The sequence below is a fragment of the Micropterus salmoides genome, unplaced genomic scaffold (assembly GCF_014851395.1).
Source record: "Micropterus salmoides isolate LMB-PRFRI ecotype aquatic unplaced genomic scaffold, ASM1485139v1 Ms_hic_scaffold_3, whole genome shotgun sequence".
NCBI classification, from domain to species: Eukaryota; Metazoa; Chordata; class Actinopteri; order Centrarchiformes; family Centrarchidae; genus Micropterus; species Micropterus salmoides.
Genome location: NW_024042261.1, coordinates 31,970,146 through 31,984,718, shown reverse-complemented (window position 1 = coordinate 31,984,718; position 14,573 = coordinate 31,970,146). Strand labels below are relative to the sequence as shown.

The 14,573-nt window shown below is 37.3% G+C and overlaps 1 protein-coding gene across 1 annotated transcript in view; it reads right to left on the bottom strand.

The window, feature by feature from the left end:
• Nucleotides 1–3,831: 3,831 nt before the first annotated feature.
• gbe1b (glucan (1,4-alpha-), branching enzyme 1b) overlaps nucleotides 3,832–14,573 on the bottom strand; it is an 85,221-nt gene continuing 74,479 nt past the window's right edge. The window contains exons 15-16 of the mRNA XM_038694127.1: nucleotides 14,433–14,550; nucleotides 3,832–5,810 (exon numbers count right to left, since the gene is read on the bottom strand). Coding sequence (XP_038550055.1) covers nucleotides 5,748–5,810; nucleotides 14,433–14,550 — 181 coding nt within the window. The 3' untranslated portion in view covers nucleotides 3,832–5,747. The remainder of the gene's footprint in view (nucleotides 5,811–14,432; nucleotides 14,551–14,573) is intronic.

The following is a 14,573-nucleotide window of genomic DNA, read 5'->3' as shown; positions in this document are numbered from 1 at the left end:
TTCATAAGAAATTCTTGCACGATCCTCCTCACCAGATATTGCTGCATTTTGCTCCCTCTGTACACATTTGGTAGATCATTTCACACCTCTGAACTTATCACCACCTTCAGGAATGAGATCCAATGGATTCTGTATTAATGCAGTTCCTACTAGTGTTTCCCAGCTCTGGTTCTCAGGAGCTTGAGTACTCGTGGTTTTCATTCAAGCTGCTGGTAGGAGAATACATTTAATTACCTTGTACAATAGAAAAGAAATGTCAGTTTGGGTCCCAAAGATGTGCATTGTGTGTGTTCTGCATAAAGATGAAAAACTGACTGGAATGACAAAAAGAATAGCAGTACACTGCTCTCTGCTGGGCCTGCAGTCCCACCACACTCTTCCTCTCTGGTGTGGAGTGTTTCAGTAAGATGACTGGCTTCAGGCACCAATGATCTTTATAATCATATCAATCACAAGAAAAGTAAAGATTCATATCAGTTTGATCCAGAAGGCCAAGGATCCATCCTTTTCAAGCTTTTGGTAATAATTCCCCAACATTTTTGGGAAATTCACTTGTTTGCTATCTTAAGTACAAAGGGATAGCTTAGCTTTGCTTTTAACACAATCATTGGAAGAAAAAAGATAAGTTACAAGCTTCAACTCCCAAACTAGCCCCAGTTTGTGCCTCTCATGCATTACATGCAAGTCAAACAGATAAGCATCCATTTTCCCAAAAAATAAATACCAAGTGATTTGAAAAAACTGAATCCTCAAAGACTCTTCTAACCATCTGCATAAGAAAAATAATTATGCACCGTGAAGAAGCTTTTTAACCCATTTCCCAAGTTGCTGCACTGTCTAATCCAAACAAAGATGGTAGCCAGAAATATCATATGTTGTTGACATATGTTGGTGCTCAGTTTCCACAATGTGAAACAAAATGTTTTATTATCAGTTATATTTGTCTATATTGTATTATTTCATTATAAAGTAACATTTTAATATGTTTCTTAACGAGCAAAGGAGATATATAATTGCTGGCTACCTGGATATTAAATCCAGGCAAAAGTTCGGAACTGGGTTAAAAATCTTTTTTTTCAAGAGTGAATAATTGGAAGAGTCTTTGAGGATTCTGTTAATATCTTCAGAGCAGCAGTAAGTGCTGATAAATTACCTTTTGGTAGATCCTTTTCATGTACCTAACATGACACTAAAACTGCAACCTACAGATTATCAAGGCTTCTATAATTTGTCTGTTCTATGTATACGAACCAACCCAAAGAAATGAAGCCTCTGACCATAGTTTAGAGGATGCTAAAGTTAAGGAGGACCACGTCTTACCATCCTAGAAAAATACATCTGGTCTTAAAAGGATCAGGTTCCATACTGTGTGCCCCAGGCATTCACAGCTGGAGTTGATTGTACCTGAAAACTATAGGCTACCTCTCTTCAAAAACAGTGATCAAGAGTATATATGCTTTTCTTGACTGTTCCTCATATTCATGAGAGGACAGAACAAGCTGTCTTATGTGTAAGCTGAACTTTACTATTCATAGAACAGTATGTGCTAATTGTACTGATGAATAATGAGAACAAAAAACTAACCTCTCTAATAGTTCTTGACATTAATAGCATATATTGTTGCCGTGAATTTGCTCATGTTTAATCAAGCCTGACAGATAGAGGTTTGACAGAATTGCCAAAAAGAAATTCTCTGGGGGTACATTATGATTAAACAGGATTTTCAGGTACTTGTTTTCTCTGCTGTTTGAACACTCTAAAACTCTCTCACTTTAAAACACTCTCATACTGAAAGAAAGGGAAGCCATTGGATACCATACGCAGTGTAGACCCCTTTTATCATGGCATTCAATGACATTTGCCCTTCCAATCTTACTGCTTTATATTAGACTGTAATTCTAATCCTAAATACCCTCTGTGTTTTTCTTCCTGAAAGTATTCATTAGTTGTTTTCCTACTGTGCCAGTAGATAAAATGCCTAATAAACATTTCACTAATTAATGTATTCAACTTTACATTTGTAATTTCTAAAGTGCTTGTCTTGGCCTAAGTGAGCATTTATCTGGAAAGCTCAGGTAACAGAACAGAATAGAATCGCAGGGTTTTTGTATTACAGTTGCAGCAGTGTGCGTGGTGAAATCCCTTCCTGACTTGTGCAGTCTCATGGGTCAGACTGTGAAAACATGTTCTTTGTATATGTCATACCCCCAATTCTGACTTTGACAATACTCCATTCTCCAGGATCTTCCCTCTAGGCATATCCTAGTGAGCCCATAAAAAATACAAAAACACAAACCGTTACAACACAGAATACACTCTGTGCTTTCGGAGTTACTAACAAAATCTTCTCATGTACAACACAACATATATGTCCTGCATATTTCATGGCATTCATATCTAAAGGGCTTCCACCCAACAACATAAACACCTGCATTGTTCAGTGCAAACCCACATGAAATAGCCATTCACTACCATCTAACATTGTGGAGCTTGCAGTTCAGATTTTGCTGAGACTGTTTCAGAATGGTAATGGAAAAACTCCTAAAAGTTCTGAGGTCATAGTTTGCTGTGGTGTTATTACACTGTAAGGTGTTTCTGTTATTTTGTCCACTGTGTGTACAAATTGTCATGGAAATTGTGTTGGACTGCATCAAACTGTACAGGCCCTCTAGCACATGAATATTATTTTGGAAAAGGTTATTGGTGGTTAAGGCTAATTTATTTTTGTCAAGTTGCATGAGACAGGCAGCTGCTAAGCATGCGGCTAAACAAAGTGAGCCGCATGTGAACCAGTAAGAGGAAAACTTTTTTAAAATTCTTCTCAACACAAAAATGCAGTCTCAAAAATGACCTCAGAATTGAATCAGCACCTTTACGAACCAGTCTCAATAAAAGCTACATTGGGATCTTTCCAAACTGCTTTTCATGGTGAAGTTGCTAATTAGAAGCTGCTTGCATCAATGCCAGCACACAGACACATAATCTGGTGTAAGTAGCGCAAAGTGTGGATGCCTAGGATTTTAAAGGAAATTTAAGTAGTATGGTCTGATGAGTTGTCTTTCATCCCCCTTACATCATGTTGTGGGAATCACTGAGGCGATTGCTCTGTATTGTCCCGTAACAACATTTCACAGCTTCCTTGGTCACCAAATGGAAACTGAAACTTTATGTTCTGCAGTGCAGAGAACGAAGTAGATTCCTTCTTATGTCATCCCAAAGATTTCAGGGCTTTCTTTCTTTAAGTCTGGTCCAGTATTTTACTACAAAAAGTTCACAGGACCTGTATACGATGGCATTTTAAGGAGGTTTAAAGCTGTTCTTATTAACAGTTCACTTTTTCATGTATTGTATAGAGTCCCTTAGCTCGTTTACCTCTGTATGTTTACACTATTAACATAGTTTTTCATTACCACTCAGTAAAAATTGTAATATTTCAAAGAATAAAAATACACACAAAATTGTGGTAAATCCTGACTGACATCTCCCATGACAGTTACTTAGAGATTAATTGCACTTAAAGCTACAATGTGAATCTAATATTTAAGGTAACTGAATTATCTCTTCTTGTTGGATGAAACAATGGAAAATGACATCCAAAATTAGAATGAACTCTGACTATCAAGACAAAAAAGAACAGTTTTTACTGTACTTGATCACAGAGTACCATCACAATATACTCTGGAGGATGCTAAAGCCCCTATATTTCCATAAGTGTGTGATGGGACAAAATCAGTAGTCTAGCTGCACATCCAGTTCATCCACATTTTTTAGTGGCTCGACAGGCACTGATTTATTATCATTAGTAATAATGAAAGAAATATGCTGCAATAGTTAGTGTGTATCAGACATCAGTTTTACTTTTGAGAACAAATGCAGACAATTCATTTTGGCAGTGCTAAAACGACAATGACATTGGGTCAGATGAGGGATGATTGATTGATGAGAACACTCCACTTCAGCCTCACAACCTCGTTGCTTGAAAATTTATGCAGAGTGATCCTCTCTGTGCTTTTCCAGTGCTGGAGAAAGGCATTTTTGAATGCTTTTGGTGTAACACAAAAAGAAATGACATGTTCATGATACTTTGGCTAAACACAGGAGGATGGTCCCGAATATAAATTTGTTTTCTTCAGCTGCAGGGGAGGCACATCAAAACCTGCCATATGTTATAATAAACTGCTTAAATGGCTGAGAATCTGTACTAATGCAGTAGGTGTGGATCAAAGAATTACAGTATCCGTGGCAGTAAATCAAGGCATTAGCTTTTATCTGGGATGCCCAAAATCAGCTCTTGTTTCACTTCTACCAGTGCTGCTTTGATACAACGTGCAAAGAATACAGAAAATTGTCCAAAAGGCATCCATTCATACAGCAACAAGGGACTTTTAGAAGGAGGTTGGAAACCTAAAGAACATAAAGGCTTGCAAGGTTTGCAAAACCTGAAAAGATGAAACCTCTTGTGTGAAAGAACATTTTAATGACATGTGGCCTGCGTGAGTGAGTTCAGGAACAGTCATCTATCATCAGTGATTTTACTCTGTTCGTACACATTGTGTTATTCAATAACCTTCTCACATAACAGCTATGGGGAAAGACAGAATGAGAGTCTGTTCTTTGAGAAGTTCAATCACCAAGTGTGTTGAGAAAAAAAGTAACAAAAATCAGTGCTAATTTGAAGAGGCACACATTGTTCACTGTGTGAATTTAGTTTTTTTCTGGGATAATCCCAGGGGAATGCCACTATATCTAATGAACATGGTGCACATACATCATAGTCTCTTTAAGTAGTCAGATGTGTGAGTCATACTGTACCTATAAAATTGTCTTCTCCCACACAAAATGATGTGTTGATCATCGGTATGTCACTTACTTTAGAAGAATTTAGAAGAGTTTGAAGAGTTTACTGAAATTCACGACAATGCTATACTTTTAGCAAGTGGAAAAAACTGTTATGCAGCTAAAATGTTACTTGTACATTACGCAACGCACTGAACAATCCAAATAAGATGATTTTATCACTTTGCTTTAGCTGCAAATTACCAGCTTAATGACAGTGCCATAAATAACCACATAAATGCTCCCATTAGCTGCATAAATTCAAACACAAATGTTTTAGATATCCATTAAAAGTATCATAATTTAAAGCAGCTTATTACTTTGTGCAAATTACAATATTTTATATGTACAATGTCTCATATTGCAAATGAACAAAGATGGATCACCAGTGAATAAATACCTGGACATTTTGATTTTGAAGTGCTGGTAATACTGTAACTCTCTTTATTCCACAACATTATTTGTATGTAAATACAAAATAATTAAACAAGGAAAATATATTTTAACATATGTTTGAATGCTTGCTGTGCTGCTGCACTCTGCCACAGTCGCCAGTCAGGTGTATCAGATGACACGCCAAATTCAACAGAGCCTATAAATGGCTGCTGGCTAGTGGTGGATGGACTCGGCAGGGTTTAAAGTTTTAGCATCTAGCTGCTGGTTAGGTTGGAAGCTTCCCAAATGGAGCAATCTGTAGTAAATGGGGTTACACAGCATCTAAGGTTGCAGATGGTGTTTGAAAGCACACAAGCTCACACGCTTTTTTTTTTTCATTTAGAAAAAGACTCAAACACAAAAGGTGGGTTTGGGTGGTGTGCAAGGTTGACACTTTATGATGAAGGTGATTGTTAACACTCAGTTTGAGGTTGGAATCCATTCTCGATCCTGGTCTCTGTGGAGACAATCATCCTCTAATAACAGTAATCTATCTCCTCGTTGGCCAGGACAATAGCTGTTCTGCAGGGAATGTAGACCTGAGAGAGAAAAAGAAAGTGAGACAAAGAGAAGAAAGAAAGTGGGGAGAAAAGTGAGATGACAATTGACGATTAATGATGTTAACAAGATCACCTATTTTGGAGATTACTGAATCATCAGGTTTATCATTTTTTAGAAGTCAGACATGGAGGCACTTGGTGCCTTGATGATAAGTTGTGATCGCTTCTCAAAATCAAGGTTGACATGACGGCTAAATGAAGAGGATGAGAAGGAGGAAAAAGACAGGGGCAGCGAAAGAAGAGGATGGGGGTGTATTCAGAGGGATATTCAGATACGAGTAGAAAAATAACTCTTCAGAGGAGACAGTACACAAACACCACAGCCTTGATCGAAGAAGGTCGTCAAGGTTAGAGAGGTATAATCAAAATGTGACAGAGTTGCAGCTAGATTACGACCTCTGGGTGGCACTGGAGTCAACAGATCTGCCTGAGGAAAGAAGTCACAACTGCTAAAAGTTGTGCCTGTGAACTGGTTCTGACGCATTTCATTTTAAGCTTTGTGCTATTGAGAAAATGGATGGATGGCATAATGGCATCGTTGGTGCTGCAAATTTCTTGATCAGTAGCTTAATCTGCCTCAAATTTATATCATTAACATCACACTGCATTCAAAGCTTGTGCTTTCAAGTGAACAGTCCCCCAAAGAGCAATCATGCCTAAAGTAGGGAGGAAAAAATATCCAAATTTTTTATTCTGAACTCTCCAATCAATGCAATAACTGTGTGTTTCATCATTTTTATATATTTGGCTGTGCATCAACTGTAAATTTGGGATTCTGTGAAGATGCAAACTGCCAGTGGGCATAAGCTAAAGTAAAAGAATCTCCCGAGTTTTGGTGGACTGAAGAAAAAACATGTCAGCAAAAAATAAGCACACCATGGAAAAAAAGGAAGGAACCAAGCCTGGAAATGTCAGATTCCTTATATATACAGTACAAAGAAATCTTAGTGAGGGTGTTGGAGTGTGTAGCTAATAAAGTCTTTGATCAATCCTTTTGATATTCACAGTGTTGTTGGAAGGCAAGGAGCCACTGTGTGCTATTAGTCATTTCAGATTTATGCCAAAGGAAAAGCCAAGCAGACATAAATGATGCTATATTTCCCAACAGAAAACTGAAAAAGAGAGCAGAGCTGTAAACAATTCAATCACCCCCTGAACTCTTCAAGCCGCCCCTCAGCATCAGTGGATCTGAGCTCGCTGTGGATGTGTTTCTTTGGCAACAGTTTGTCACCGAGGGAGTCGAGCAGCCAGGCATTGAAACACTGACACAGACATTGGTGACTAATTAAACAGTCACAGTGGGAGAGTCTCCATGTGGAAGCACCGCAGAGAAAAGGGAAGGCAGAATGAATCATTGCACCTGTTTAGACAAAAGATACCACTGTGCCTAACCTGGAATATGTCAACAGCTTTTATTCCCATCAAACCGATAGCAATAGTGACAAATTCTAAATCAATCTGTGAACAAATAGCAGCAGATATCCCCATGTGTTGACACAGCAATTAGTGAATGACATTCTAATTAACTTCTCACAACACGATGGTGTTTAAATTAAATACTTACATACTCTACATACTGTTACTCACTAACATCTCTAATTCAGACTAAACACAATTTAAAAATGGATCAGTTATTCCCAATTATTTTACATTTTAGTCAGAAACATTCCCATTGATCACAGGACCAGAGGGTCATCTTACATTGAGCTGAGCTAAAACAAAACAACCCGGGGGGATAGTCAAGGAGTGACACTACGGTTCAGAGTTATCTGAGCAGGAGAAAATAGAACACACAGTAGCACAATGCAAGTTCCACATAGAGATGTAAAATAATAGTTAAGGCAGTGGTAATAATAAAAATATCAATACAAATAAAAACTGTTCCAGAATTACCAGTAATTAAATTTGTTTTTATTCATTTACATATAATAATAAATTATTAATAATAAAAAATATTTATCTATATGTCTATGTTTTGTGTCTCTTTCAGTCTGCCGGCTTGCTCCTATGTAGGAGGGGTGCGGGACCTTCTACCAATGTGTCCAATGGCTCATTGTCTCATAATTAATCCATGACGGTAAGCTACTTGCAGTTACAAATAGCAAGTCATTTATTGATATACTAGTTTAATATTAGAAACCCCCATTCAAAAGCTTATAACCCAGCCCAGCACTAATGATATTACATTCCTGTTAACCTATGTTGTGAGCTCATTTAGATCACACATCTAGTCGCCCAATATTAACATAAATATCTCAGGCATAATGTCTGACACAATGCTCATCAATGTAACACAACTTCTGCTGGCAACATATTGTGAAGGTGATGTGCAATGTGCAACACTGGTCTTCCAGCATCTGACTGGATTTGTCTAAATATGTCCATAAAGCCTCTGCTGCTTTGTGATGAGTCATTTAGAGTAGGTGTTTACCACTTCTCTCTCACACACACATTCATAAGCCACATTTCAGATCTATGCAACAGAAGTTACTACCAGCAGTCAGATCCAACAACAGTTACTGTACAACATAACCTTTGCAAATCTGACAATTTGTTCCAAGTGTTAATATCAGAGCTGCAAAACAAACTGAGATAAAGAGGAAGCAAAGTTTCCAAAGTATATTTATTGTATTAGTAGAAAGTTGGGCAAGGCTGTTTGTCCTTTCTTTTTTTTTTTTTTTAACTTCTTTTGTCTTACGGATGTTCTTCTATCGCCTCATATCACACTCTCATGTGAGAATTTGGGTTTTCTTCTCACTTCGAGAGCGGAGTCCAGCCTTCGGGCTAATTCTCAATCTGATCAATGTTCAAACACACTGATAAAGGATTCATGAGGTGCTTCACAGGAATATAACATTCACTAGGTTTCTGTTTCCTGACCTGGGCTGCTGGCAAGAGCACAGCCTGACTATCTGCGCAGTTAAAGTCTCCAGACATGTCTCTGTTTGGCTCTATTACTCACTTGGATCAACTCCCTTTAAGCACTTCTGTATATGCAGGTTGTACTTCAGGCAGACCAAGGATCTGACCGGGTAACAACACAAACCTGATTGGAATGGTTAACTGAGTCAAGACTACAGGATAATCTATGTTTCGGTTTCCTTCAAGTACTGAATTAAATTACATTGATCAGCTTACTCACAGAGCTTACCAAACTAATATTGCTAATAACAAAAACACTTGAACATTAAGTTCCTGTAAAATGAACAATACAGGATTAGAACTTTTGTTTGTTTGTTGTTTTTATTTTTTTTTTACAAAATAGATTAATAAAAACATAAAAAAGGATTGATGTGATCTGCTTCACATACTGTAAACAAATGCTCAATGCAAGTTTTTACATGTGTACATGTTTCATACTATATACACAGAATTCGTATGAGGATTTAGCAGTATATTTGTATGTGTATGTAAAGTGCGAGCAGGTCCTCAGCAACCTGTCACAGTTTTCTCTATTAGTTCACACGTCAACATCAGGCCTACTTTCTCATGTCTTAAGAAGGGTTTTTTGATCATTTACCACAAGCCTGCTACGTTTCCCTCACTTTCTTTAACTTCCCCACTTCAGCTTAATTTCTTTATGTGAAACTGTCAAAGGAGACAACCCCTTTGATGCATGCAAATGTTATCAAATGAAGAAGCAGCTAATTATTCATTAGTGTGTCTTCGCGTTATGTCTTTGACATTATAGCCTAACCACTCAAACAAAAATGGTAAATGTGACAAATACCAGTAGAGGTTAACCAAAAATACAATTTCTCACTTGGCAAATTTTCACCCTTGACTATTATAGTTTTTGGTTTGCTAAATGAATAAATTGTAAATCGTTCAGTAGCAATAGTCCTAGTTCCTGATGTGAGAAATTCTCGTGAAACGCTCTGCTGAGTATATCAAGCTGTCAGTTCACTCAGATGAAGGGTTAGCTGCAACATTTTCTTTTTGCATAACGAGAAGAGTGCATTTTTCATCCGTTTTATTCAGTTTCATGACTTCCTAGCTTTTGAAACATTCACAGGGTGCTGATTCTTGTGTTATTGCTAACAAGCCCTACTTTCTTTTTTAAACAGTGCTGTTACCTTAATAAACCTTTTACATCAAACACCTAAAACACTTTAAAAAGTAGGAAGTAGTTGCTCTTACATTCAATAATGAATATGTAGGATTATATTTTTTTTATTTAATATTCACCAATATTGGCTGAAAATCAAGTAGATTTGATATAAAAGTAAATTGGGATATTGTTTCTTTCGTGGTTCCCAAACTTTTTAAGGCAATGGCACTCTGAGCCACCCAACCCTTAATATAAAATAATGTCATTAGCTGCAGCAAAAAAACTATTAAGTTTAATATCGCTCAGATTGTTAAAAATGCATAATAAATGACAAAGTTATGATAAATCTTGCTGCTGTACTAAGGCACCTGCTTTGGGAACCATTGGTCTATTAAATATTAAAAACAAATACCCTTTCCCACTGTGCTTAGTCACAACCAAAACTGATATTAGCATTTTAATTAGAACTAGTCACTGACATGGATCTTATTAATTAGTAAGAAATAATAAATGCAGAATATTTTATTTTTGGCACAGATGGTACTTTAAACTTAAACTAAAACTACTCACTTAAGTACTATAATTTAATTATATATATATAAATAAATTGAAATGAGCACCTTTTGGATTGTCAGGTTGTGGCTGATGTATTACCACTCCAACATGAAACTTTGCATTTGACCTACTGAAAAGGGCTACAGAGCATGCAAACAAATTATCCACATTTAGCACTGTAGACCTGTTGGCTTAGTGGAAAGTAAAAAAACTCATGAACCTTTATTGATGACTCTGTTAACATTTCTAACTACAGAATTGATAACTTATTTAAAGTTAGTCCCACATTTTATTAATAAGGAGAAGTAATAAAAGAGTAAAAAGAGTCTTTTAGAAGGATGACTTAGAATTTCTAATGGGGAAATCAAAATATTCTCAAAAAACACAGACATCATTTAGCAAGACATCTGTAACAGATGCAGCGTACACTGTATACAGTGATGTAAAAGTTTAATCTTATAAATTAAGTCAAGTGAAACCATTTTCGAAACCAAAATAGCATGACACCGACTCAGCCTACCAACACCGACCACAATGTGCAACATTCTTTTGAATACACTGTAGAACTGGTTAACCATCTGTGTCATGTCTAACAGGTTCTACTTCGTTCCTGTTTTTTGTTTGTTTTGAGAAGGCATTTTTCTCTTTATTGATTTTTTTTTTTTTTTTAAATGGAGAAAAGGACATGACTTAAAGAGCTAAAGAGATGTTACATGGAAACAGTCCAGGACCACATTTGTAAACACAGAGGGTCACAGTTACATGATGCTTGCCACAGCCTACCGAGCCACCGAAATGCTCTCAACTCTGCTGGCTTCATCCAATTATGTGCATTCTCCGTCTGAGGAGAGATGCATTCTTGAAGGATATGAGAGTTTATTATCGCTCAGTAATGAGGAAGCTGGAGAACTGACGGAACCATTAAAAAGACAGGAGAGAAGAAGTTTGCACAGACTTTGAAAGCAACAGTTGTTAAATAAAACATGGATAGTGTGGGCACCTTTTGCAACCCCCGCAGAGGTTCTTGTCTGATTATCTTTGTCATAACCAGGTAGGTGTGAGGAGGAGGAGGAGAAGCAGCATCTTTATGCAAGACTACAGTCTTAATGTGCAATCTCTATGAGGGAGTCTAAAGGAGATACAGTGTGAAGAAGGGTCAACACCTTGCCTCCTCCCTCCTCCCCGTTGGCCCCATTCCTCTTACTCTCTTTCATTCTCCATTAATCCATGATGGTGCCAACATTAGCAGATGACTTGTTAACTAAACTTCACATTTTGGCCTAGAGGGACGTGGGTGAAGCAGTGGTGTTTGAATTAATAAGAGTTAAAAAAGATTTAAGAGAGTGTGGAATTTGAGTCCTTAACTGATGAAACCTAAGCTAATACGATGGAGGATCAGTCTGCCTGAAAGGGGAAGAGGCTTTTTAACCAAACTTAAATAATGCTGAATTGATGCCCTTAATAGCTGTGTGAGCTTTGCCGAACACATTTTTGATGCAATAAAGTGCTCCGTTCAACTCTTGATGTAGAGTAAAATACTCTTATCCATTATCTCCAACACTTTCAGTATTGATCTGAGGAGGTTCAGGTTGAGTTCAGATAAACAAACACCTCATCAGGTGCTATGTCAACTCTGGCACTAACTGAAACAGCTTAAGTGTACTGACTTACTTGAGATATTTGTTATTTTACTAAACAAACTGAAAAACCACAGGAGACGAAGGATGACTGTGCAGACCACTTCACAGACATCACTGTCCACACGCATTAATTGGATCGATTAACATAACATCTAACATACGCAATCAGGCGAGTTCAGTTGGAGTGCTTGGGTATCAGTGCTGATCCTCACTAACTCATCCCTAACCTTATTCATAAACATCTTATTGCCTTTCAGCATTTTAATCAAGAAAAAATTACATCAGGAAAAAAAGGAGGCAAACATGAGGAAGATCCTCAAGCACGCTGCTTAAAATGCATATCGGTGTTTCTTTCTGTATTTCAAGGACCGACCTGGTTCATGCTATCAGCCTAAAGCAGTCTCCATGATGGAAGCCCAGTGGTTCATTTTCCCAGATATTTTTTTACCCTCTGTGACGCCGCGCGAGCTTAAGAGGCATGCACATGAAAAGGTAAGTTCTAACACCATGAATAATGCACATTGTTTGCTGGAGAATCTGAAGGAGCTGGAGATATCAGATTCACATTAGAAGTCAAATATAATATTCACACAAAAAAAGCCTAATGTGGAGAAACCACAAACAATGGATGCCGTCCCCTGACAGCCACTGTAGCTTTTTTTTTTTTTTTAATGCACCCATATTTGATCAGTTTCTGGATTCAGCATTAAAAGCTAATCACATGAAAAAGATACTAAATTATAGAGCAGCAGTTAAGCTGAGTGGCCCAGACCAGGGAGATGGAGGCTTTTTTCTACAACAGGCAGTCCTTTTTCATGACAACACACTTAAACCTCATTAGAATGCCTCAAAAAGGATATTTTCACTGCAAACTCAATTTCAGGCTAATTACATTGATTAGTGAAATCAAAAACACACATAAATGGACAAAACATGAATACACTGACAGCTATTTCATCACACATCCTAACTGCTACAAGCAGGTTGTGTGTGCATCTCTTTCCCTGCATAAACACTAAACTACTATAAAACCATCATTATCTGTTATAATGTGGAGTTTTTATGATTTCCTTTTTTATTTTGAAAATATCCTTCCTGTTGTGTCCTGTGTAGCTTTGATGCTATCATTGTGTTCCTTGGTTGATCGTTTACTTAGCCCTAATGTGTTCTACCTGTATCTCGTCAATCCCCTCCCTCTTGTGTATTTAAGTAAGTGTCTTCCCATTGTCTGTTGTCACTTGTCTGTTGGTCACTTTGTATATGAATATCAACAAATGACGTTTAACTGAGCCTATTCTGACTGGAAGTCTACATCTGGGTCCTATTCTTGCATGCTGCCACGTTTTACAAAATGTGATAATTATCAACCTGATTAATGCATATAATCTGACATGTTTAAGGAACATTATATGTTATAAACTGGAAAACATGACATGTAAAAAACACAGGTCTAACTAAGCATTAATGATGGCCCTGTTCCATTAAAGCCACTGTTATACTTGCTTTTTACCTATGCCTTCACAGGCTCATCATGGCATGCATCATGCATATCTTGTATTTCTACTTCTTAATCCTCCACTTCCATCTACAGTATATAATGAGCCCTACAAGTGTGTAACAAATAACATGAATGATGGCTGCATTAGAAGTCAGGTTTGCTTTAGTGACACTTTAATAGAAGTCATCATCCTTTTTTAGTTACACCTGTAACTCACAATGTCTGAAATGGAAAAAGGTATGCGAGACCTAAGCTTTGCCCTAAATCTACTCAACATACAGATACCATAAGTAGTAAGGCAGTTAGTACACAAGAAAGAAATGCACATTTTGTACATTTTAATGATGCTAGACGTGTGACTTTGTAACGCTACAGGCAAAATAAATTTGGACACAACAAAGAGAAAGAAAAATGTTGTCCAAAGTTTTAATCCTGCTTTTTATTTTATTTTATTTTTTTTAAACAAGATATTTCTGGAGCCGTCTCATCACCACCCACCAGCTGCTTTTGATGTTTGTCAGCTATGAGCAGCTCCTCCATTACATATGTGCGCTGCATCGTGGGACAATGATGTCCATCAACAGCACACTCAAAAATAATTTAGTACGCATACTGACATTTTTGAGTACGCTTAATTTTGTCACTTTGTCAGTGTGAATGTACAACATTCTCCAACCATGTTAGAATTAGTATGCAGAGTGGGATGGTGATACAGCATAGATTATTAGAAAATTCGTATAGACACTGCATGGACTCGAACACAATGGCCCCGGAAAAAGAACTGGAGTATACTCCATATTTAGGACTCGATTACATTCAACAAAAGATGACCTTTGATGAGTCAAAAAAATATTTACCTGCATGGAGTTTTGGCGACCGTTGAAGGGTTGGGCCTCTGTGAAGAACTCTGTGCTGGGGTCCAGCCGTCCGTGACCTCCATACTGAACCTGATCTGAATCCAGCTTGATTTTATATCTAACAAAGATTGACGTTAAGGC